Consider the following 26,127-nt stretch of genomic DNA (forward strand, 5'->3'; position numbering starts at 1 on the left):
AGCTATTGTTTCCAGGGACCATTGTAATCCAAACCAATGTCTTCCTATGACATAGCTCCCCCCCCATTCTGTAATTACATGTGTCTACTTTGAAGCATTCAAGCCCCTTGTGGAAGGTGACTTACTTTGCAGTTTCCCTAACTATTTAACTGTGTACTTATTTTCTCTCCCCTCTCCTTTAAGATTTTGTAACCTACTTTGTGTGTCAGCCTTGCTTCAGCTGATGTCAAGACAGAAAACACAGTGGGACATAATGAAATTTGTGAGTGTAGAGAGGGCACAGATTTTTTTGTCATTTTTTTTCTTCTTTTTTTTTTTTTTTTTTTCATGTTTAATTAGACTTTCTGATAGTTATGTGTTGTACATGGCAAAGCCATTCTGCCTTCAACTTTACTGACACACACGCCAAGGTCAGAATTAGGCTTTAGTTATAATGTTGGCTTAGGATCAGCTATGTCTTGGTCAAAAGGAAATATGAACCTTGCCTGTGTAAGCATTCCAGAGGAGGTCAGTTCAGAGGCACAGTGGAGAGAAGTACTGCAGAAGCACTTAAGTGCTGGATGGTCCTAACTTATGCTGTAAGGTTTTGTGCAGATATGTCAATGGCCAGCACATAATTTTTTGTGACATATGGTCAGATGTATTCTTATAGCAGAAATACATGAACATGAAAAACTGTCAATTGTTTCCACAAGGAATCATCAAAATGTTTCCATACTTTAATGAGTTCAGTTTTGTTTAAAACAAACAAACCCCAAAGAAAATTTTTTGCTATATTTTGTGTCTATTTTTTCAGACAGAGGATTGTCAGCATTGGTTAGTGATGGTAGGGTGGCACTCATAGAAACAGGTTGTTTCTGTGTTACAGTAAGGATGTAAACATGCTGTAGAGTAGATGTGTACAAATGGATCTTTTATTTCAGTGATTTTAGAACTAATTTCCTTTACATCTTTTGAAAACTGGAAGAGGAGGAAGCCAGGAGGGAATTTTCCTAACTCTTTTTTGTATGTTCTCATTGCAGGCCAAGACTTTAAATGGCATTTGTGATAAAGCCATCCGATCGACTACAGACCCCCTGATGAGCCAGTGTGCGTGTCTGGAGGAGGTCCATTTAACCAACATTAAACCTGGGGAGGGCCTGGTAAGAAGCAATTCTGGAGTGTCCTGATGTTCCCTGTATTTTATAGCTATCCCTGTGAGCCAGTGCAAGTGTGTATTTATAATAAGGGATTTAAAAACCAATGATAACCTGTGGGGAAAAGAAACAGGCACCAGAAGGAACCCTAAAGGTCAGTTGTCAGGCAATGTGCTGGAGTGGTTTCCAGGGACAGATATGCATATTAAAAGGCTTGATCCCAAATATAATTTCTGATTCTAAATTATTGAAGATTTCTGGGCTAACCAGAATACTGAAGAATTTATAAATGCTTGTGAATCTAGTAGCTATATTTTTTCAGGTTACCACAACTGCTTTTTTCCTAGGGGGACTGGGAGAGGGAGAAGACAACAAGAAATGATGTTTGTGTTTTGAAAGATGCCTTTTGATGTGTGTTTATAGCAAGATTGAGATGAATGTGAGGATTTTGGAGGTTTGCAGTTAGCAGGAAAATGAGAATATTTTAACTGTTTGGAGGCCACGTGTCATTACTGACTCCTGTTCATTCAATGGATTCTGCTTAGCTGAGTGCTGGTTATAAGAAACTTAATTTGAAATCTTGGTGGCTTTTCTGCCTAGGGAACAGTTGTGTTAGAATGAGTTGGAGGGAATTTAAATTGTTAGGTGTATTTGTATTCACCACTAGCCCTGGAGGCAGGAGAAATTAACATTTTTAGAGAAAGCTGCGCAGTCTTACTGTGCTGTATAGTTTTATCTAGACCAGTGGATTTGACTGAATCAGTCATGCATTCTTGAAATTATGGGAACCTCTTTGTTAATGCACAAGCTACACTGAAGGAGAGTCAGTCTAGCTTGGCTGAAGTAAGAAAAAAGGTGGGTGCACCCCATTGGATACTGACGGGAAAAATTGGCTGGAGAGGAAGGGTCAAAAAGATCATTTACTTTTCCACTTTTAAAGCAAGTGTGGTAACTTCAGGCAGCTAAGCTGCTTTCAGCTCCTGAGTACTTCTCAGTGTGAAGTATCTGTTCTAACAACAGATACAGAAAGGAAAAGTAGTTATGTACTTGTTCATAAATGATGAAGTCAATGTACTGGTCACTTCTTGTGGGAAATCTGTGTAATTATTAGTTAATAGCCTGTTCATGATTTTTTATTTGGCGGTCTTACAGTCAACACCCACTTCATCAAGTTTGTCCTTGTGTTCACATGCAGCATTAACATATAGAGCCACAAATACTCTGCTGGAACTTTTAGTGATTATGTAGGCGTTGTGGTTATGAGGCTGTCTGTGTATTGACTTACCTAGAGAAGCTGTAAAAGAACATGTCAGCAATACTTGTAGCCCACCTGTGTGTCAGACCTGTGTCTGCTCTGTTTGGAGACAACTGGTGGCTACCTAGTAAAACCTGTAATTTTCTAGAGCAGTCTGGGTAGTAAGGAAATAAAGCTCTTTTCAAGGCCAAGGACTGACAAGGCAGCAAAACTAGCAGTGTTTGATATTACCAATCAGAGAGCATTTCTAAGTCTCATTCCATACACTAGGTGTTTTAAGCCATCACAAATATTATAATAAATACACTAAAAGTCATCTGTGAAGAAGTTTAGAGTGTTGTAATATTAGACCACATACTTTTCCAGGGAGAATATACAAATTGTTAACTGGTTTTAATAATGTTTTGAGTGTGTTGCCAACAGTGTTTTAATCAGGTAAGTTGTGGTTTGATTTGCCTTTAAACTTGTTTTTCATTTTTTCCTTATGTTTAGGGAATGTACATCAAATCAACTTATGATGGATTGCATGTAATTACTGGAACTACAGAAAACGTAAGTGAGGCAAATGTAGATTCTCAGACAGCAGCTTTGATTGAGTTAGACTTACTACTTTTTGTTGTTTTAGACATGACTTGCATGGCATTATTGCTTTAAGCACTGTGTGATCCATAGTTTGTTTATCCACAGTTTGTAAATATTTTGTGCCTGTATGTTTTACTGTTAGTTCAATTAAACCAGTTTCTGCAAGTACACAAATTAGTTCAAATGCTTGGCATTAAAGTAATTGCTTTAATAGGTTACTGTATCTGCTGTTCTGAGTTCTTATGGCATCTTGCTTAACAAAGTCTTGGATGTATTTGTTTTCCACTGGCAAAGGCAATCTCCCCTAATGGCAGCATTTAGGTGGTAGTGTGCTAAATTCAGTAATGAGTAATGAAATCAATGAGCTGTCCCGTGACAAAATTACCTTGCAGAGTAAAAAGACTATGAACAAGTAAGACTTTAAGGGTGGTCAGCTGGAAGGAAGGAATTGGCAAGAGAGGCAACTAATTTTTACTGCAGGTGGTTCCTTGTTTTATTTGTACACTGAGTTCTTTGTAGCTGAGAGTTTATTGAGGGCTTCTGGGCAGCCCTTGAAGGCGTGGACCTCTAGCCAGCAGCTGAGGCTGGCAGGTGATGCTGTGGTGTTTTCAAACAGGCTACTACTGTCCAGGAGGAGTGAGTGAAAGAAAAAAAGAGCAGAGAAACCAGAGAAACTTGGCTTTTCCAGCAATGCTTTTTTGTGAATAGGAAAAAGCCAGTGTTTCTAATTTTTCCCCTGCCAGGTCCAGGGACCTGGCAGGAAAGGACAGAAATCTGTGCTTACAGTGCAGAGTGAAAACTTCTATAGCTTTGACACTATTGTCCTGACATAACTCTGTGTAGGATCTGCCACAGAGACTGTGTCCAGCTGTGCAGCAATTTTAACATCTGATAAATGCAAAAGAATGCAGTGTTGACTGCTGACAAGCTGCTTCTGCATGTAGGTCTTAATTGGGGTCTGTATTCCTTCTGCAGCTTTGAGCGTTGACCTAAGTGTCTTTTTTGTTATCAACACTGGTTCTTCCTTTGGGGAAACTCCTTCCTTTGGAGCAACAGAACTTGATAAGTGAGAAATCTGCAAACAACTGATTACCTTATGGTAGTGTGGTACCATTTAGAGGACCCAGGCTGGATCTTAGCTCAATTTTCTTGCTAGATTTGGAATGGTACTTTAATAGCTATCCCCAGGAGCTGGTGTATGGGAATGCAATGGAATTGCACCCCTGAATTGACAGTACTGAGCAGTGGAAGAATTGGGGATGTCTATTTGGTGTGAGTCAGCCAAGAGGATTCCTGAATTGTGCCATGCTACATGTGACCTTGCATGTCATGTTTGCCTAGAGCTAAACTTTGCTCTTTCCTCTGTTCTCACGATGTGATCCCAGTGCTGTGACTTGTCTCTTGCTGCAGGAGTTCTCTGTGCAAGGGTCCCCCACCCTCCCTCAGATGAGCAGTTGGTCACCCAAAGGACAACTTGAAATGAGCTTTGTTTTTCACAAACTTGACTCTGGCCCAGCATTTTTTCATGATATTGGTTGACTCCTGTGTATGCAGCTTTCCGCAGAGGCATTTCCTCTCAGAGGAAGCAAGACGACAATGAAGAAACGGGGTTACTCATGATAGCTGGAGCCTCCCACAAATTCCCCATGCTTTCTTCCTTTGTTGCACTGTTTATTTCTATAGTTCTTTCTCATAACAAAGTTACTTGAGGTCTAAAGGTGTGATGAGGTGGAGAAGGGAGTCCTTAATCCCAGTGCTTAGTTCTGGAGTCACTAGGAAGAGCTGGCCTGCTGCCTGGTGTTACCCATGGGGTGGGGGGAATGGGAGGAGTTGCTGTGCTGTGACCAGGGTGCAGCATGTACCAAGGTAGTGTGTCTGTGTGCTGTCAAGGCTGGTAGGAGTTGGTGTGTTATAGCAGTGAGAGTGTTTTAAATAACTGCAGCAAAGGCTGGTGCATTGCACCAGCTGTTGATAAATCTAAATACTGACTTACTTATCCATTTCTTGCTAACGGCTCCCCAGAGTTTAGGTTTTGTTTCAAGGAAATTGAATTTTAAAGTGTATTATTATTATTAGATAGGTATGTGAAAAATACCTGTCTATGCAAGTATTTTTATCTGCTGACTTTGGTGATTCAGGCAAGCTGTTTCACATTAAAGTCAGAAGCTTTTATTTACTTTGGAAAACAAAAAAGGAAAGTGGAAAGGATCTGTCTTGTGGATTGGAGGGGTTTTGGTCCTTTGTTCTGTACATTCAAAGTCTTAATATAGTTTTAAAAATAAATACACATTTATTTAAAAGCTCTTTAAGATGGTTGTTGTGGTAGGATGGAAATCCTTGTCGGTCCTCTTCCATTACTGTCTCAAACTATAGTACAAACTGGAGGGAAAAGGAGAGTGGAGACTGTCCCATGACTTAAGTACAATTAGGCCTGTAACAGATGGAGGCTATGCCTTCTCTCTTCCCTTTTAGTTCCCCCAGTATAAAAATAAGTAATTCGATTAATTCATTTGCATTTCTCAAGTCATTAGCAGATGTGAAAATGATGTATAGTGAAGAGCATTGCTGATGCAACCTTTGACTTAGGTTGTGGGTGTGGTTAGGGGAGGGAGGGAGATCTGCTGCAGCCCATGACTCTTGTTTTCATCTTTGTAGTCTCCTGCTGATCGCTCCCAGAAGATTCACGCTGGTGATGAAGTGATCCAGGTTAATCGGCAAACTGTGGTGAGTTAACTGGCAGCATTACAGACCTTCCCTCATTCTTGCTCTGCACCACAGGGGCTGGATGGATGGAGTCAGGAGGCAGTTCTGGTGTTTTCCTGGTCAAATGCCTGACCCTTTTTAGCATCTTATTTTCAAGACAAATTTTATTCTTTGCAATATTTTGATAAAATAAATATACAGTATTTCATGTTTATATGCCAGATAAAGAGCTTTAAAAAGCAACACCCCCCCAGTAATTTGCAAATATCTGGAAACCTCGATGTAATGATTACATTTTTGCCCATTAACCAATGCCTTTCAGTGTGAGAAAGAAACATGACAAAAGTGACTCACTGTGAATCCCTGTGTTAGTCAATTTGAGCATATCCATGTGTTTTTCTAGGAGTGGAACTGAGGTATAAAGAGCATTGCTCGATATCTCAGTATTTAGTTCACAGCTGAAGTAGAGAACTTGGAAAGAAAATAAAGAACCTTTCAAAAAAAGAGCTTTCCTTTTTTTTTTTTTTAATTCTTAAGACAGCTTTTTTGAATCCCTTATCTCTTGTAGGTTAGGGTCAAAACAAACAGTCAGACTTGGGGAATTTGGGTTTTTCTTGTTTGTTTGCTTTCAGAAAAGAAATGCTGAATGAAAGATGTGTTTATTCTCTTCCAGGTTGGATGGCAGCTAAAAAATCTGGTGGCCAAGCTGCGAGAGAATCCTGCTGGAGTTAGGCTGCTGCTTAAGAAACGTCCTACTGGCTCTTTTCATTTCACTCCGGCTCCGCTGAAGAACCTGCGCTGGAAACCACCCTTGGTGCAGGTGAGAGCCTGCCAGCTCCACTCTGACCTCAGGATGGGAATGCCTTGGTTGAAGCTAGAAACAAGAGAAACCCCAGAAATTCCCCAAAGTACTCATGTTTGAGTATAGGTCAAGGCAGGTTAGGTGAAATGGCTGTCCTCCAATGGTTCCTAGATAAAAGGGAAAATGTTCTTCTCTTTTTCCTTTTTGTTTTTTCCTTGCAACCAGATAATGCCTTCTTGGTACACAAAGGGACTAGATGTGCTGAATATTTTAATCAGTCTGTATGCCACTGGGAGAACTTATCTGAGGCAAAACTGCTGATATTCATCATCAGCATGGAGCAATAAATAAATGCTTTCTCTATTTATCACAGTAGTATGTTTTTGCTGAAATAACTTAAGATTATTCCATATATTTGCCCTCTTTTTAGTCCAGTGAAGGGTGAGAAAGTGGTTTTTTTTCAAGAAATTATTTAAACTACTAGTTTAAATAAGATTTGGTTGTTGGGCAAACACAAAAGGCAGACAGGGAAGGCGATGTTAGTAATTCTTAAATAACCATGTTGAGGAATGGCTTGTTGTGTTAGGAAACTTAGGGCTTAATGCTTGTAAACAACCTAGCTGAATTTAAACTAATTATCTGAAATTAATAAAACCAGGGAGAGTTCCCCCTCATCCTTCTGTTCTGATACAGGTCTCCCTACAGCTGTGGGGTTAATTTAATCTTGTGAAGTGCTGGTGGCTATCAGAAGTCTCCATGAAAGCAGATTTTTCTCAAAATGGGTAGAAGATGTATAGTTGACAATTTGTTTCTCCTTCCTTTCACCTGTGTGTGTGTCCTGTTTTTGTGGCATCATGCCTGACATTCACTACCAGTGGGAGGAGCTGAGGTGAGCTGGCTTATAGGCTGTGCCCAGCAGTGTTTCCTTGGGGGAGGGAGTGATTGGAGAAGAAGGGTCTTTGTCACCTTTTCTCTCCTTTAGAGAGCCAGGAACCTGGAAAGATGCTGAGAATATATAGAAGTGAGCTGCAAAGATTAGCAATGCCAAATCTATTTTTAATTTGGTTCCCTGGCCCTAGTTACATCCATTGATCCAATCTGTGGTGAACTTTACTATATTCTGTCTGTGCCCCAGGCATTGGATTGTATGGAATAAAGGTAGCATATGCCAGCTTCACAAGGGTTGCTTATCATATTTGTACTTAAGAAATTGCATTCTTTTAATGCATCTAAAAATAGAAGAGGTGGTTTTGTCTCAGTTGCTTTTTTTGGCTGTGGAATTTACAGGAAAAATAGAACTGGAAAGAGCAAAATATTCTTGAGCAATGTATTACCCATGATAGGACTTCTGTGGGAGGCCCTGAAAAGCTAGCCAAGACTGGGGGTGGAGGAAAATGTGAATTCTAAGTTTTTAAAGTGTTCATACATCACAGAGATAGTAGTTCACTAGGAGATGAAAATGGTGCTGTTGATTATTAAATTACCTTTTTGTGAATGATAAATGAACGTTCAGATGTTTGATAACTGTTTAACATTTCAGACCAGCCCTCCACCAGCTTCAGCTCAGTCACCAGAAGGCACGGTGGATACCTCACTGAAGAAGGAGAAGCCAGCCATTTTGGATCTGTACATACCCCCTCCACCAGCTGTGCCGTACTCTCCTCGGTATGCAAACAAACGTGCACCCCTGAACAGAAACCTCCTTCATTGCTCTTGTGTCTGAGCTGGCTTGCTGTTAGAGCTCTGTGCAGATTAGCTTGAGGAAGCTGCAGATCTCAAACTTTCTTCTAGCTGCCTAAATGAGCTGGGTTACTTCTACTTATCTGTAAATGTGTACACTACCAGGATTGTAACAGGTTTTATTGCTGGAAGGTCATTTAGTGCCACAGAGAGCAGAGGTGTTCCCAAAACATGAACCAGTGTCATCTCTGATTTTGTTGTGGAGTTATGTTTCTGACACGATTTAAATCCAGCTCCACACAGCAAGAAGTAATTTTTGTCCCTAACATTTTTCACTGTTGGATTTTTTTCTTTTTTAGCAAGTTGAGTAGCTGTTGTGGGAGTTAGGACAGAAAAGAATGTCACGTTAAATGATGCCTATCACGTTAAATCTTGAAACTTGCAAATTGTTTAAAACAAATGTGTTCCCACTAAAGGGAAGGGAGAGGCAATACATCAACTTTTATTTTTTTATCCTGTGGTGTAAGCTATAAGAATGCAGACCTGTGTACACAGCAGGAGGGGGAGTGGTGTACATGGTAAGGCTGGCTGTTGTTTGTTCTCAAGTCCATATTGACTCATGACAAAACCCTGCCAGCTGCTCTGGGAATGTGATGGAAAAAAGTTCTGAGGCAAGATGTGAAAGACAGGTGTGCTTCCTGGCCTTCTCTGACATTTTGGGTTACGTGTAGATAGCCCAGCACAGAAACTGTGACCTTTTGCTGCAGGCCTTGTGGGTGGGAGAGCACTTGCATCCTGTCATGTAAGGGCTGGTCCAGAGACAGAGGTGGTATTACTGCAGTTTTCAGGGCAGGACTGGAAGGTGGGGCTTGCTTAGGTAGGGTCTCTTTACTGAAGTTGGACCCACGTTGATGTGCTCTTGCCTTGCTTTTTATGGTTACACATGTTCAGGTCTTATGAAGAAAACCCAATTATTTAAATCTTTTGGCATAATAACAAGCATACATATTTAGCAGATGAATGCCTTAGTTGTTTCTTCAAATTATTACATTTCAAGCATGTTGGTGAATTATGTCCATGTGCTCAATTTGTTTATCTTTCCTAAAGAGACACAAAATTATATTTAGCTTCAAATGCCTTTAGACCTGAATCCCTGTTGAAAAGGATGCAAATGGTAATATGAGCTGTAAAACTTGTCACTTGGATGATGAAAGGGAAAGGCATCTTGACTTTGAGTTTTAAAGAAAGCAAATGTGAGAAGCTATGCCAGGCAGGAAGTGGAGAAATGACAATTCTTTTGCCTTCTGTTTGGCCATTTATTTAGACCTCTGCATGTTTTGCTTTTCTCTTGAAATTGTGGTGCATTTTTGTGATAGTTGCTTCCCTCCCCACCCCATCATCCTGTTTTCTTACCTTCCTGGTAGGGATCTCATTTGCTCCATACTGGGAGTCAAAGGGCAGGTTTCCTTCCCCATGGCACAGTCTCCACATGGTGGTGGTGTAGGAGAGCTCTCCATGTACATACATACATTTCTGCTGTAACACCTAAGTGCAGTTTTTGGTCTCTGGATCTCCATAAATAGCTCCTTCCTATTCACTGAGCTGTTAGCATTCTTGTTGCTGGAGAGCTGGACAAGTGGGATGTGCTGTCCAGGGACTGCTATGAATGTGTATGTGTGTGTAGACAGTCAGCTATATGTTTTTATGCCCAACTTGGCTAATGATTACTTCAAGCAATAAGACTGTAACATGTAGGAAGGTGGAAAAAACCCAGGCAAATCTTAGCTTGAAGGGTATTTCTCTTGCAAAAGTTCTTGCAGAATTTAATCAAAATCATATATGTGTGTGTGTGTATATATATATATATGTACACACCCATACACACTAAGAATCTGTTACTGAAACTCTCAAGGAGCGAGAGAAAAGGTGGTAAATATTCAGTGACAGCTATTGGACTCCTACAATGACTGAAAGGCAGAGTCCCTCAGATGGAGGTAACAGGTGTTACCATTACACAGATAGAGATGGATAAATTTATGAAGCACTTCCGAGTCACAACTACGTACTGGGCAGGCAGTGAATCAGGGGCTTTGATGCCCTCAGGACAGAAAGGTCTTGTTTATCAGTCTTTTGCAGGAGTGGAACCTCTACATTTCTCAGTGTGTTAAATTACTGGCTTGTTAAGAGTGAATTAGCATAGGGGGGTAGTAGCTTTCTTTTCTCCTAGTTAAATATAATGAAGTCTTCTCTCACCTGACTTACATGGGTTTTTTTTTCCAGCTTGTTTGCAGCACAATGCCAGTTGTCATGAGCGTGGCTTGCTGCTAGAAATATCTTTCAAACCTACTCATGTCTGTAGCTTTAAACTCTTTCAAGCCACTGACTAAGTGACATGTCCTTTCAGAGATGAAAAGGGGAGCTTTGTGTATGGAGGAGGCAACAAACGCAGCCAGCCACTACCTGGGTCCAAGGGCGCCGAGTCTCCCAATTCTTTCCTGGATCAGGAGAGCCGAAGGCGAAGGTTTACCATTGCTGATTCAGACCAGCTGCCTGGGTATCCCGTGGAAGTAAACATCCTACCAGCCAAGATGAGAGAAAAAACACAGTCCTACGGTGAGTTCATTCCTCTTTCTATTAGTGCTGTGATAAGGGCTTTGATCAGTCTCAAATGATCTCTCCTGAAAAACTGCTTCTTAGACTTGATTGATATTGAGGTCATTTGTACAAATTCTGAACGTGGAATTCTACATCTGAAATTCCACATCTGAAATAATTTCTCTTAAGTGCTGTTATTTCTGTAGTAAATGTAATTCAGTTGGGGTCTGCTGCTACAGAAAGCCATCTCTATGTGTGTTTTGGTTATAATATTATCTCCACTCCTTCTCTAAATGAGCAGGAGAGTGGGTGTTTAATCTCAGCACACTGATTTCTTACACATCATCAGTGGAAGTATCTTCATACATTCTTTTTTCTACAGTTTGAACTCTCCCTTTGTTTGAATGGGAAAAGCAAACGTTTAAAAATTGGTTTCCTTAACTTTATGTAACTTGTCATAACATTCTATGTTGTCTCTAGGAAAACCTCGTCCTTTGTCAATGCCTGCTGATGGAAGCTGGATAGGAGCTGCAGAGCCCTTCTCTAGGCCACGAGGATCAGGGAGAAAAGGCAAGGTTTTAGGTTTTATCCTTCACTCTCTTCCTCTCCAAAAGAGAGGTGGTGAACTAAGGAAAGTGTTAAAATTAGGAATTATGGAGGATTAGGGTTTACGTATTGTTGAACTGATGCAAGGTGACCATTGTTGGGTTTAGCAGGAAATGCTACATGGTAACTGAAATTTCTGAGGCTGTTTAGTGGTGGGACTCAAATCTTCTGCCTTAGACTTGTAGTGAGCATTAAAAGTAAGCTAGAATGACTAGGGCAGATCTGTATTTGTGACTTTATGGCACAGGTCCAGCATTTTGCTCTTGCACATGGCCCTTTCCCTTTCTACTGTGTTTAAAATTGATCACAAAGCTACTTTTTTGCTAAGTCTTGCTTTTTGTTTGGCTCACTGTGGAGGTTGAAGAAGCAAGCTTGTTCATAAAATGTAAAATTTTAGGGGCTTTTAGGAGTTGCTTATTACTGCTGCTGCTGTTAGAAAGGAACATATTCTGCAGGCATCACTGAATGGGGGAGAGACAGAAGCTCACAACATTCTGTGTTCACTTGGATGACTTTTTTTACTTCCCACACTGTCCTCTTCCCACTCTCTTTTGCATCTGAAAGACTATTTGAGTCCTGTTAAAGTGGGAAATAAGGATGACTAGTTTATTCTTGGAATCAGTTCTGAAAGCTGATGTCTAATTCTAGGTAAAATGAAAGCTGAATTCTGTTATTTTCATGTAAAGGTTGAACTTGATAATGAGAAGCATCAACCTGGAGGGATACTTACAGAGCGATCACCAGGTGGCAGGGCTGGTTTTTGTGTGTATGTTTTTTTGTTTGCTTTTACCTTTGGTTTTGTGTTGACTTTTTTTAATGCTTGAAATATACCTAAGTACTGTAGGCTTGTATTTAAGCTGTGTTGGATCAGAACCAAAGGCCTGCCTGGTCCAGTAGGATGTCTTTAGCAGCAGATGATTTGGTCAGGTGTCTAGGGAAGAGTTAAAACAGAGAACGTCATGAATCACTAGCCAAAACCAGTGAGGGAGTACTTACATCTTCACTTGTAAAATTAATTTCTCTTGTCCAGAGTAATATTAGTAGCTTTTAAGTTACTCCTGAGTTATATTGAGAAGTTCATGGATTCAACTCTGGTCTCTTCAGCATTTTGAATAACAAATCATTAGAGGAAGGTTTGTTACATCTCACCTATGGTAATGATTTGCATGAAGGTAGTCTGTATTAGCATTTTTGGTGTGTGTGAATCTGGAATATAACAGTCAAATGGTATCTCTTCTGTGTATGGATTTATTTCATTATTTCTGTTACTTAAAAAACATTAGATGCAAAAACTGTGGATCTATTGATAGCTGCTTATGTCCAGGTCTTTTATGAACAAACCCCCACATCTAGGTATTTGAAGTATAACCAGAATACTTTTATAAAAATAGAAAATGTCAATGGAGGGTTTTGAAGTCAGCAATAATATGTTTTCCTCCTGCTGTTTGTACAGGTGAAGATGTCCTCTGCAGGTACTTCAGCAATGAAAGGATACCCCCAATCATTGAGGAAAGCCCTTCCACGCAGCACCCGCTCTCCAGGCCAGTGTCTGACAAGCACTTAGTGAGGGGAACAGATTATATTCGAGGCAGCAGGTGTTTTGTGAATACAGACCTCCACAACAGTGCAACAATTCCATTTCAAGAGGAAGGTGCTAAAAAACCATCGGTTACATCATCCACAAAATCCTCCTCGGCAGAGCCCTCGCTGCTGGTCAATTGGATCACGAGACTGAAATTGTTGACTCATTGACTCGTCCGCAGCGCTGTTCCCAAGTGCCTTTGCTCGTTGGTCAGACTGCAGCTGAACTACTACCTTGCAGCTGAACTGATACACAGTGACTAATGCGTTAGTCTTTTCCTGGAGAATCTTACCCTTTTGCCTTTTTGTGTCATTTTTGATGGATCGGGGTGGTTTCATAGTGCAAGGAGGGAAGAAATATAAAGATCAGGTTCCTCTTCCTGGCCAAAAACTGAAGGCATTTATTCCTGTGGAAATGAGTAAAATTTCAGTGAGGTAGAGGCCACACATGACCTGGAAAATGCTTAATGACTCAGAGGAAAGCATTGCGTTACTGTGAAGTCCCGTGGCACTTTAGTTGTCTGAATGCTCAGAGGCTGGTGCAACTGGCAGGGTGTTAGAGTATGCAGAGCTCACAGAAGCTGTCACTCTCCTGAGTGGGAAAATAAGGAGGGAAACAGCAGTTTCGTGCAACTTGGTGATGCTATTTCAAGTATTGCATGAGATCTACCTTGTGAGGAAGAAGTGTTACTGTTCTTTCTCTGATATCCAGAGTTCCTATGAAGTCTTAGGAAGAGAGTTCTCTTATTCAGAGATTTTAGGAAGTTGGACTAATTTAATTATAAACCAATCCTACCTTATATATATATAATCTATTTTATTGAAGTCACAGTACAAATATGGAGCACTGAACAGCTGCAGTGCTCATCTGTAAAGGTATATGGATTGCTACAACATGCCAAGGAAATGCATCTGTAAGAGGTGGTGAAAGAATATATAGTTTTTCCTTAATTGTTTAAGAATGACTTGCTGTTAACCAAAGTAACCTGTTAAAGACAGTCCTGATGGACTCATGAGAACTTCTACAGTGGTTCAGTTTTTGAATGATGTGTTGTTTTTATGAAAAATATGTGCTATCATACACTACAATTGTAAGACGTCTTGCTATTTTCTATATAGCTCTAATTTTTACCCCTCCAGAATTTTAAAATAGCATTGGGTATTTTGGGAGGAAGATAAAACTTGCTTAACGAAAGAGGAGGATATTAAAGAGGTATTGTTTAAGAAGGAATGTACATAAGATTGTTAGTGTGCAAACAGTTGTGTTTAAAGTTATTTAAATGTTAAATATAGTTGTATATATTTTTACATTTAAACGGATAGAGTTTGTACCTTCCTGTATTGAGGTATTTGGCACAGCTTAGTCAAATGAAAAGAAAATAAGATTTTGTATTACCTTCTAATTATAAGACTAACTATTTTTGTAGATGATACATTGCCAACAGCCTCTACTCCTTTGGTCTTGCTGAAAAGAAGGATTTATATTCAGTAATCGGTGGGGAAAGAGGGAAGTTAAATGCCAGTTTGCACTTAGGGGCAGTAATCACATGTGATAACAGGATGTTAAAAACACACTAATTCTGTCTGTGAAGATGTCACTATTCTACTGCAACGAGCTGATGAAGTTGTGCTACAGCCCAGCAGAGACTGACAGGGTATTTAATTCACTTCTCAATTAATTAAATTTGACTGAGACTCACTAATGACTGGAGAGGCTGGTTTGGACCTTTCTGATCAAAGCAGATATGTCTGTCTTCTGCCACTCTCCTCCACTCTCTGAGATGGCAGTCTGTACAAGAGACATGGACTGCTGCTGTGCAGTTCAACCCAAACAGCAGTTTGGTCCTGCCTCCAAGAAAAGGGCTGAAACTGCTGTGTTGAAGGCTCTGTGGTGTAGTATAGTGCAGCCTCCAAAGCGCTCAACTGTTCTAAAGGTGTTGTCTAAACAAGGCTTTTAAAATAGAAATTCTGCTCATCTTCATTGTCGTGTTTTCTGTGCTTTAAAAATGAATGGAGACCATCATACTTCACCTCTTATTGTATATAATGAATATAGAGGATGCTCTACAGCTTAGGGTTAAAAAAAGTCCCACAGATCTAGGAGTAAACCACAGCTGATATCTTTCTGGCTTAACCTGCAAAAAATTCTGCTATTATGCAAAAATTTGGCTCATCTCTTAATGTTGAAGGTACGTGTATCTATCAGATGAAAAACTATCTAGGCTACCTTCGTAATGAGTACTGTGTATGTTTCCAGATACCCTGCCATGGTGCAGTACTCCACAATACTCTGAATACACTGTCGTGGTGGCAAAACAGTGCAGTTCATTAGTAAGGATCATTAACCCCACAAAAAATGGAAAATAATATTTAGTGCTCATGCATATATTGTGAGGTTCATGCACTTTTGAAATATTGAGCAGGCTTCTGTTGTAGTCTGTAGAAAATGTAAAAGCCAGTACCTTTGCTTTCTCTTACATAACTTGCAAAAAAAAAAAAAAAAAAGTCAGATTTTGGATGGTAATGTGTGAGAGGAAATAAGACATAAAAATGAACACTGATGGCTTGTAGAGACAGAGTGCAGGGCAATTCTCCAAACCATGTGTTTCCTCTAGTATTATGGACAATTAAATTAATCACTTTGAATTCTGGATGACCAACAGAGGTGGACACAGTACTGAGAGTATTACAATAATTTTGTGCTAATGAGCCAATAACTTTTCTGTCCTCATAAGCAGGGCTTGTTTTGAAAACAACATGCTTCATATTCTTGGTGCTCACTGAACAGAAAGGAGAGAAAGTAAAAATCCAAAACTTAACCAAACCAGGAAACAGATGGTGAAAACTAGCTTTGCAGTTGGAGAGGATAAAGAATTTTCTTCTTGCATAAATGTTTCTTTAGTCCAAATCTTGTGTCCTGTTTTATTACACTGCCACCAGGTAGTCTTCACAAACTGCTCTATTCCCACAATCACATCCTGAATAGACCAATTTAAACCCCTCATCAGGCTTGAACTTAGATCTTGATGAATTCAGCTCAAACCTTTTTATTGCAGGTTTTACTTCCCTAGGAGCTTTCCTGCGTTCATCATTCAGTTTTTGGAATATTTTACACATGATCCAGGCAGAAAGGCTTTCCTGCACATGCATTCTCAGAAATGCATTTGCCAGCAGGATTGGTATCTTGGAGGAGTGTGAATATTGGCTTCTGCTTGTGTTTTCTGCACTAAAATATTCATCCCCCAATTTCCACCAGACATCCTAGTGCACAGTCTCAAAGTGTTGAGATAGAAATGCTCATGGTCAATTGGAAAGAAGCGTTGTGTCCTTTGGAGTAACCTTTGTCCTGCTGTACAGCTGTGGCTTCTTTCTTCTCTGTAGCCTGAGCTTTACTTTGCACATGCTGTGGTTATGGAGCACGTGCTCTTTATGGCTGTCACAGGAATGCTTTTGTCTCCTTGCAAGCTTTAAGGTTTTTATAGTGGATAAGAGCTCTTGAAGAAGCCACTGATTAACTCGGCATATTCTGTGAATAAAATGTAGAAAGAGCGCTCCAAAAAACCTCTGTTTGGAGAATGAAAAAAGAGGGATCAGGCTAAGCTAAATGTATGGGTCTGTGTTGAGTTGAATGCTGCTTCAGTAGTGTGGCAGTAACTCTGCAGAGAAGACACCCCACACCACTGCAGCATGCACATGTTTTTAGCCCTACATTTGTAGTATATTTGCTAGAATAATAAGAAACAAGGGCAGTCTTTCAAAGCAGTTGTATACAGTTCCACACACCACACTTGGGCTGTAAGAGGTATGACAAAAGCAGTCAAGAGCTGCTGTCAGTGTGTAATTTCATCAAATTCTGCTGCCTGTGCTGCTGCCGTCTCAGTTTAAAATAGTAACCTCTCTTTATCCAGTTGTCTGTACAATGCAAGTCCCTAACCATCAATTTTGTCTTCCTTTGTGATAGTTAGCAACTGCTGGTAAGATTGTGTCGTTTCCACAGGTCCCTGTGCAGTGGTCTAAAAGCTTAGTTAGTTTGGGTTATTTTGGACTTTGTCCAAAAGTGGAAAGTCAAATTTAAAAACAGTATTACTGTTCCAACGTCACTTAGAGTTGGGATTTTTTTGTACATACTAAATAAGAAACAGTCAGGAGTTGTCTGTTGCACATACTTTGCCACTGGAAGAAAAAATGAGGATTACATACTCAGTGGAGGAAAAAACCCTAGACCTTTGGGTGTCCTCCAGTTCCTGCCAGTGGGAGAAATGTGTTTGTTTTAGCATGACATAGAATAGATGTAAACATTTCTTTTTAAACCTCCCTGTGTGGCCACCTCAGTTATTCAGGATGATGTAAGCCACTGACTTTCTCCCTTAAGTGGTTATGGAGTTACTTAATATATTTTTTTGGGAGAGGGGAAAGATATCTTAGGAAATTACATGATTGATTAACAGGGTATGGAGGCAGAATAATTAAGCATAAAATAAGTGCCAGAGAGTGCCAAGTTGTAGGGAGAATCCTTGGGGTCAGTTTATGATTGTGGTTTCTGTTTGTTCTCTGGTGAGGGTGAATGCTCTCTATGCCAGACAGCCGCCAAAGAATTGGAGGACAAGAAGCCCAGTTTGCTTCTTTCAAAGCATTCATGCTTTGAAGTGCCATCTTCATCTGAGAGGGGTACTTGCTTAGGCTCTCTTGGTTTGTTGGTTGGTTGTTTCTGACACCCCACACCCTCCTTGGTCAGTGTAGCCCTTTCTCAGTGCAGCCAGAGTAGGAGCTGTTGAAATGGACCTGTGGAGCAAACCTGACAAGATCCTGATGGATCACTGGGCTGTGCTCGCTGATGGTGCTCAGCCACCACTTGTTTAGATGTGTTCTGGGAGTGCCTTTGCAGGTGAGGAGCCTCAAACCCTTGTGACCTTTTCTTAGAGGCTTTTTTGTCTGGGCAATATTTACTGAGAGGCATAAAATATGCCATAGTCTAAACTGATGCTTAATGTTTTGACCATGTATTTAATTTTTTTTTCCCAAGTAATTGCATGCTTCTCAGTGCTACTTATTAATGTTTTCCTCTTTCATCCCCCATTAGCTGTTTTCAGTACCAACGTTTCTAATGAAATCCTCCCATATTTCCAGTGAAAATGTTCATAATGCCAAGTAGTCACAAATGAGCCATAAAATTTTAATCTGTAAACCATAAAAGAACCCCTACCAAATAAAACTCCATTATCAAAACACAAGAAAAAACCTTTTTTTATACCTTGTGAATAACAGCTTTGTGAATGATAATGAATAATAATGAAACTAAGGATTTTCATCCAGGCAAAGGATCAGCCAGACTTGAGTGGCTGCACCTTGGGTGATTTGTTTGATTTTATTACATGACATTAGAAAGTGCAGGCTGTAATCCAGGTATTGTAGATTCTTGCAGAACAACTGTGGTGTTTAAATGTGTCTCCACAGAACATGACCAAGGGCTTTCTTAGGTGTAACACAGTTTTAGCTGAAACTCTTTCCCATGTCACTGAATGTCCCATTGAACATGCAGAAGTCTTAATATTGTGTGGCATAGTTCTTGACCACTGGTTTCTGGGGGGAAGTTGGTATAAGTTCCTATAAGTGGGTAGGATGAGACCAAAATAAATGATGTCCTAAATTAATTATTTCCCTTTTCCTATGTCCTTCCTCTCTGACCTTTTCCTTCCTAAAGCTAAGGGACTGTCCAAGAATTTATTTCTCAAACAAACAGCTAAAAAGTCTTTATAGCATAATCAGTTTGTTTTGATGTCCGTGACAGTTTTGACCAGTGCCTTCCAACAAAAATAGTGCAGCCCACAAGACAGCATTTCCAAGTTCTTGATTTGTATGTGAATTCCTCTCTGCTTAGTAAGCTGTTGGCTTAGACTCCTCTTTGAAGTTGCTTAGACCACCCCAAGCAGTCCTTGGTCCTTTAGGTCCAGAGACATCAGCTTCTTATCACTGGATAGGAAGAAATGTCTGGTTTTTCTCCTCTTTCAGAATTTTGTAATGCTGGATTCATAAGTTGAATTGGAGAGATGGGTGTGGACCTCCTGCCCTTCCCTGCCTGCCCTCCCCTGCTGTCTGTGCAGTGACTGTGTGGGGTGGGAGGGACAAGAAGGTGATGGGAAACCCATCCGCTAAAGCAGCAGCCCCTCTCTTCCCTCCCTCATGCTCAAGATCTGAGTGACAAGCCTCCAAATAAAAGGGTAATGGGACAAGATCCGTGATTTGCAGAGTTTGTTTTCCTCTGGAAGTGTGGGAACATTGTGGAGGGATGATGTGTCACACAGTGTTAGCACAGAGGTGATGTGAGTGAGCTGTTATCTAAAAAACAAAAAGGTTTGGCAGCATTTGAGCACCTGGTGTGGCACAGTCATGTTTCACCTAGTGCTGCACAGAGAGACCTTTATTGAAGCAAAGGGGACAAGCTCTGAGCTGGGGCTGCTTGGGAGAGGCAGCAAGGCAGAGACCCCAGGGTGCTCACACATGGGTGAATCTGGCCACAAGTAATGTGTCTGACCTGCTGCTGACCGTGGCTGGCTGCTGGGCTTGGAATGGATGGGGTCTGTGTGGGAAATAAGGCTTTTAGAAGGATGTGGAAGAGGTTCAGGTTTCAGCATCATGACTCATTTTCCCAGTGGTTGACCAATGTGGGGGGATGTGTGATGAGAAGTATTCCTGCTCTCCTTCTCCCTATCAAGAAATGTCAGGGCGTGAAAACAAACGAGAGTCTGAAGTTCAAAAAACCTGAATGAAGCACAGTAACCAAAGCTCATGACTCCTCCCACAGATCACTCCTGCAAACGTGGCTTTTTCATCTAGTTTGCAATGCAGTATTTGGTGTGTTTTCAGAATGCAGAAGGTTTTGGAAACCCTCTGGTCTCACACAGCATTTGCTGTCCATGTATCTGGCTGTGAAGAGAGACATCTTGGCTGATGAGGCTGACTTTGGCAGTGTTGTCTCAGGGCAGGAGCTGTAAGGTGATAGTTGCATCACCCTGACGAGTTTGATACAGCTTTTTGGGTTGGATGTGTGTAACATGCCTACATTTATAATGAAGTGGAAGTCAGTTATAAAATCACAAAAAAAAGTATAAAAGCCATTAGTGTGAGAAGAGATGCTGCAAAAACATCTGGTTGCTTTCCAACACTCTTGCCTAGTTTGCACCCTTAAGACAAAATTCCAGGTGCTGCTCTAGTGGAAGGTGGCACGCTATGTGATCCCAGAGGCTCATTTCCATTTTTCAAAGCACAGGCCAGGCAACATTTCTGTTGTTTTTCTCTAGGTCTTGAATGATTTCCAGTGATGATTAGTCTATTCAGTTTGTTGCCACCTTTTCCCTTTGCTCAAGGTGCCCTTGCTGAGCACCTCAGGCAGTTTTGGCATTGTCACACTTGGGTGCCTGCAGAAGGCAGTGTTATGTTCGACTTGTTTGTGCTGCTTTTGTACTTGAGCATAAATAAGAAATTCTCCTGCTAAGTAAACAGGGCTTGTCAGGCAAGAGGTTCTGTCTTCAGCAGTAGGTCTGATTGTCCCTTCTACTTTTTGTGTCAGATCTGATTGGTTACTTAGAGCTGTTTTTGATTTGTGATTGAAAGGGTGAAATGAAAATAGGATCTTGTTGATGAAGACTCAAATGAACATTTGCACAAATTAATAAAGGCCAATGAAACAAGAGAAGTAAAACCAGGCACTAATTCTTTATCTGAGCAGTGCTAAACAACAAAACCACAAAGTAAACGTGTATGTGTTTTACATTTGTGTGGGGTTTCATATCTCAGCCTACTGTCTGGAAACTTTTAATATTATTCTCCTACAAGTTTCTTGACAGTGAGTTGCACATAACTGTGGGATGCTTATGATCAAACTGCTGTTGTATTATGGGAGAGCAGACTGCTTGCTACACCTGGATTTTCTGTTCCTTCCCAGCCCTCCCACTCTAAAACCACTGCACATCACATCAGGTGGCTTTCAAAATTATAATCTCATCACTAGATCCTCTTTTCACTGTCCTACTCAGTTCACCTTTTGAGAACAATAAGAAATGCATTTTTAAAGGCTGAAGATGCTGCAATACTTAAACACAGGTAGATGTAATTATTGTTTGGTTTGAGAACTGGAGCCATTGTAAGGCAACAGATACGCTGCTGTATTTAAGATGAAAAGTTGTTCTTCAAGTAGAAATTGTGTTATGTACTTGGACTATTAAATACATGTTTGATTCAGAAATGCACAAAGCACCATTTGTGCCACTTAAAGTTCGCGTGGAAAAGCTGAATCACCCAAGCCATCTGAATGATGCACACTATTTGGTAGTTGTTTTCTTCAGCAGGCAGCTGGTGATCTCTCTTCCTGTATTCAGGGCTTGGGTGGGGGAGGAAAAGGAAGACAGAAAGGAGTCTCCGGGGTGGGGGCAAAAGCTATTGCTTCATGTGTGCAAACTTAATGGTTTTCCTGAGATCTCTCTAAATTGGTGGTAAGTTAAAGCTATATTAAGAGGATTGAAGAGGCAATAGATCTTGCAACTAGGTTATAAAGAGTTTTTATTTTAAAGTAATAATGCTTTATGAACATTTTAGGCATGATTTATTCTTTATAAGTTATATTTCTAGCAGTTCTTCATGGTGGGAGACATGGGATATGTGCTAGGGATGGGGGTCCTTCAGACTTGGTAGCTTCTGTGTCTCCTGCTCCCCTCTTGAAATAAGGAGGTAAACTGCGAGATTCGTTGCCTCAGTCACCCACCAAAAAATGGTAACTCAATTTCTCATGTGCTGCTCACGTTGTAAAGTTAGCACCCAATGTACATGTTTGTCTGCTGAAGCTCAGTGGTAGTGAAGGGCCTGTTTAGTGCTGAAAAAACTCCCAGGTCAGGAGTGGGACAGACATGTGACAGGGTTGGGGGGAGCAGTAGTTTTGCAGAAAACCCCATATGTACTCTCTGAAGCTGCATCCTTAGTTTTCTACTTTTAGGATGTATCTATTATTTTGTGGATATTTTGTTTATATTGACATTGGCAAAGAAATATTTTTCTTCTTTTTTAGTGATCTATCTCTTTATTACTCTCTGTTTTACTTATTTAGATGGTCAGATTTCTTTTTTTAGCAAGCCTTGTCTTGTAGTTTTAACTTCCTGAGTGTGCTGGGTCGGGGATTTAATTGTTCTCTATTGTACTTATTAGTACATTTGAAAGGGTCTAAAGAGCAGCAGAATGGAAAAAGCAATACAGAGAGGCTTTGCTCAGATCTTGTTTGTCTGACTTTTCTTTGGGTTTTTCTTTTTTCCCAAAGCTGAAGAGGGATGCAGCCAGCAGGCATTCAAATCTTCTTTTGAGACTAAACCAAACTGTGTGACTGTCAGTGTGATTAATGAACTGCCTGGGAATTGATGGCAAATGACTTGTATTTCTAACAACACAGAACAGGAAAAAAAGGGCTGGGCCTCTGGTTCTCAGCAGATTCTTCAAGAGACCCTCTCGTCTACTGTGCAAGGGGGGCACTTCCATTCCTTTTGGTGACTGTCAATTTAGGGCTGGCAGTGCCTGCAATAACATGAAGTACTTACCACAGCAGGTAGTTTCAGCAAGGGGCAACAGCCCCTCTTGCTTAGAAAACATTGGCCTTTGAGAAAATATTAAATCAAGCTATGTTGCATAGTCTTAAGAAAAGATGACTGCATTGGTGTCACAAGAACAAACATTAAAGATTTATGTATGAAATTCATAGGACAAGAGACAATAAGCTTAAATGACAGCACAGAGGTTGAATTTGGTTGAGAAACCTGATGTCAAGGAGAGCTAAGCACTGGTTTGAGATGCTGAAGGGAGCTGTGGAACCTCCATTATTTGATGTCTTAAAGAACGGGTTAGGCAGCCTCTGTCAGAAGTAGCCTGAGTATAATTGATCCTGCTGGGAGGGACAGACTTAATGATCTCTTGACGTTTCTACAACCTTATGAATTTGCAGAGATGTGAGTAGGCTGTATGTGATTTCATCCTGGTAGAGTTCATCAAGTGCTTTCAGGCCCTTCTGGATAAAAGCCATCATGCACGCTTCACCATAACCATAATAGTGACGTGTGGAGGTTTAGAGGACCCTGAAGCAATCAAATGAATGTGTGAGAAGATGCACTTCAAGGCCACCACACAGGAAAGAGGGACAGGGAGCAGTAACATTCAGAATCAGTAATTTTGCAGTTTTGTACTTACCTAGAGTAAAATCATCATCAAAAATTAACATTGTTGTTCCTTCAGTTAAGGCACTTGCAGAACATTTCAAAAACACCACTTTTTGCTTTCCTCTTAATTGAAGGAAGGTATTTGGAATGGTGCTACATTCTGGCAAGAGAAGGTATATGAATAGCTCTAAAATATAGTTTGGCCTTTTAAAATCAAGATGCTAGACCTACAAAATCTTCTCTTTTATACTACTTCCTGAGTTGAAAGACACATCCCTGCCATTTCTAATGTAATTTTTAATTTTTAAAAAGGAAAATAACTTGCAGACAGGTAAGGCAGCTCTGTGCTTATGGAAGTAGCTTGTTTCTGTATATAAGTTCCTTGTTAAAACAAGCTGTGAAGCAAAAAATACCCACCTTCATCTTCTTTCAGCCAGTGGGTGGCCCAGGGGTATGAGCTTTATGGGAGACACATGGGTGGCATGATACCAAGAAATTTATTTCTCATGCAGTACAAATCGTCAGTGGCCAGAGTTTCCAGAAAGCAACACCAGATGTCCTGAATATTTTGACATTCAAGTCTGTAGAAAGTTCCAAAGAGGAGGAAGTGAAAGAACGGTGGCAAGTCTCTTGCAAGCAATTTTAGGGATGTGGGACTTCATTTGCACATGAGTGTGACAGCTCTTTTCAGCAAAAAGCATGGTGGGAAGTGGGATAGACTTTGTCTTTACTAGCACTCAAAGGACTGAGCCATCTGCTTTTTCATGTCATCAAGGAACACTCTCTGGTCTGCTGCCTTTATCTCTTCTGTGGAATATTTACTCTTTCCATAAGCAACACACGTGCTTCTGCAGACCTGTCAGTATTGCCCTCACTACGATTCAGAGTGCACGTAAAGCCAGTAGTTATTTTAGGAAACAATGGCTGAGTCTCTGCATCAGATTTCAAGATACATTTTTGGGCAAGTTTTCAGATAATCCATTTATATGCAGTTGAAGTGCTTTGAAGATATAAAGTACCATGTTACAGATAAGTACTGATTAGTCATGCAAATAAATGGAGATATTTTAATTAGGGCAATTTCAACATGACTTGTACTGTGGAAAAGAGCCTATGTAAACATATTAAATAGGTAATTTATTAGTGGGAACAACCTGTGATTAAGGGTGTTGTGTTTTAATTTTTGAGGGGGAATAATATACTTTGCAATGTAACAATACAAGAGAGTAACATCCTGATAAGCTAAAAAAACAAAAACAACCTCTGTTTTTTTTAAGTATTCATAAATTTATGAGATATTTGTGTCTCTTCATGTCTGCCTGAGCCACAGTACAGCTCCAAGTAAGATGGGCATGTTCAAGTATGTACTGCCTGAAATGTGGCAGTCTTGCCAGCTGGTCAGTCTGAGACTCCTGTGGTGTTACAGTAGCTTTGTTCTGGGATTTGCCATCACTTTTCTGCCAGGACCCTTTCTTGCAGTAACTTTTTGTGTAATCAGCATCATGACTGATCAGGAGTGACAGCAAGCCACTGGTGTGTTTTCCACCAGGCCTTCTGGTGTTGTGTGGGAAGTGTGTGATGTGTTGCTGGGTCATTGTATATCTACTTCAGAGTCACTTTTGTACATGTGTGCAATTATAGGTAAGGTGAATAGAAATGGGGGCCAGGATCCAGGTACTGTTTAGCTACACTTGCTCAGGAGGGCTTCTGAGAGTTTGAGCCAGACCTTTGATGTTCTTGGTATGGTTGCACACTGTGCTGTTCCTTTTCTTGAAATCAGGATTGATTCCTCTGTGATGAGGAATGGAGCAGAATATCAGACTATTGTTATTGATATGTGTGTGTTTATCACCTTTGACAATATATCTGGGCAATGTAAGTGATGAATATTTGATGAACTATGGGAATACATCCATGAAACGATTCCTTGTCTCTTTGTTTTTAGTGCCAGGCCTTGTTTATAGTAGAGTGTGCCAAAGTTAACCTCCAATTAAAAATCAGGAGAGGCAACAGCTTACCCCATGGTAAACACCACGCAGTGGCTCAATTTACTCTCTGTCAGTTAGTCACAACACCCACAGTCTTTTTAATTTATGACTAAAATGCAAAGGTGTAATGTAAGTGGATTTTCCAGTCTGGTTTCCTAGTTTCAGTGGAATCTGCCTGAGCTTTATAGAAGTATAAAAAATATTTACGTGTGTGTATGCCTGTGGGTGAATGTAAATACCTATGTACTGAATTCTGTTTAAACTACTCAACCATAATATTTGAGATGGAATGGCATGACTTGTCAGCTCTGTCTTTCCAAACCTTCCAAAGAGCTTAGACTTACAAACTATTGTCAAGGAACATGAGTCTGCTGTTGTCGTATTCCCTGCCCACACAGCCCCCTTACCTAGAAAGAGGATAAAACCAGGCACAAGTGAAAGTTTAGTGGAACAGCTTATGTGTAATTTCCCACTATATTCCTATATGAGAAGTATATTTCTCTTTATTTTTCTTTCAACTGAGAATATGTAAGAAATTTTCACAATCATTGAGGCTGCAGTTCCTACTCTGTAGGTATTTGAAGTACCTACAAAAGTTCTGTGCAAAACCTATTTTTAATCGTTGCTATTCTCATTCTAGTGTAAGAGTTACACTCACAAGTGCAGCTGTGTGTATCTCTGCCTGTTTAAAAAGAAGTCAAATTTCATCTAGATTTGTGCTTTGAAAAAAACCCCAACAACTCATGTGACTTCATGACTTTGCTAAAATACGTTCTCTGCCTTTTAAACAGGGACTTTCACTTGAAGGAATTTACAACAGATTTTTCTCTCAGTCCTTCACACTTAGATTTTGGCTTTATTCCAGAGTGTTAAAACTAGATTTATAATTGCCTTATTTACAAGGTAGGGTTTCCCCTTCTCCTTGTTTGCTTAACTTGTCAGATTGTAGACTATCAGGAGCCATTTAACCTTCTTAAAAAAAAAAAATGGTTTATTTCTATTCCCTTTC

At 40.3% G+C, this 26,127-nt stretch overlaps 2 protein-coding genes across 4 annotated transcripts in view; both read left to right on the forward strand.

Annotated features, from left to right (window-relative positions):
- The window catches only part of CNKSR3 (CNKSR family member 3), a 54,454-nt gene extending 38,976 nt beyond the window's left edge, over positions 1-15,478 (forward strand). For all 3 annotated transcript variants that reach the window (XM_015621406.3, XM_033512741.1, XM_033512740.1), the window contains exons 6-13: positions 1,023-1,142; positions 2,884-2,943; positions 5,629-5,697; positions 6,350-6,496; positions 8,019-8,143; positions 10,563-10,771; positions 11,234-11,323; positions 12,813-15,478. In XM_015621406.3, the coding sequence (XP_015476892.1) occupies positions 1,023-1,142; positions 2,884-2,943; positions 5,629-5,697; positions 6,350-6,496; positions 8,019-8,143; positions 10,563-10,771; positions 11,234-11,323; positions 12,813-13,111 (1,119 nt within the window). In that variant the 3' untranslated portion in view covers positions 13,112-15,478. The remainder of the gene's footprint in view (positions 1-1,022; positions 1,143-2,883; positions 2,944-5,628; positions 5,698-6,349; positions 6,497-8,018; positions 8,144-10,562; positions 10,772-11,233; positions 11,324-12,812) is intronic.
- Positions 15,479-19,265: 3,787 nt separating this feature from the next.
- IPCEF1 (interaction protein for cytohesin exchange factors 1) overlaps positions 19,266-26,127 on the forward strand; it is an 82,895-nt gene continuing 76,033 nt past the window's right edge. The window contains exon 1 of the mRNA XM_015621410.3: positions 19,266-21,429. The gene's annotated coding sequence lies outside the window, so the exon portion shown is untranslated. The remainder of the gene's footprint in view (positions 21,430-26,127) is intronic.

The sequence above is a fragment of the Parus major genome, chromosome 3 (assembly GCF_001522545.3).
Source record: "Parus major isolate Abel chromosome 3, Parus_major1.1, whole genome shotgun sequence".
NCBI lineage: Eukaryota > Metazoa > Chordata > Aves > Passeriformes > Paridae > Parus > Parus major.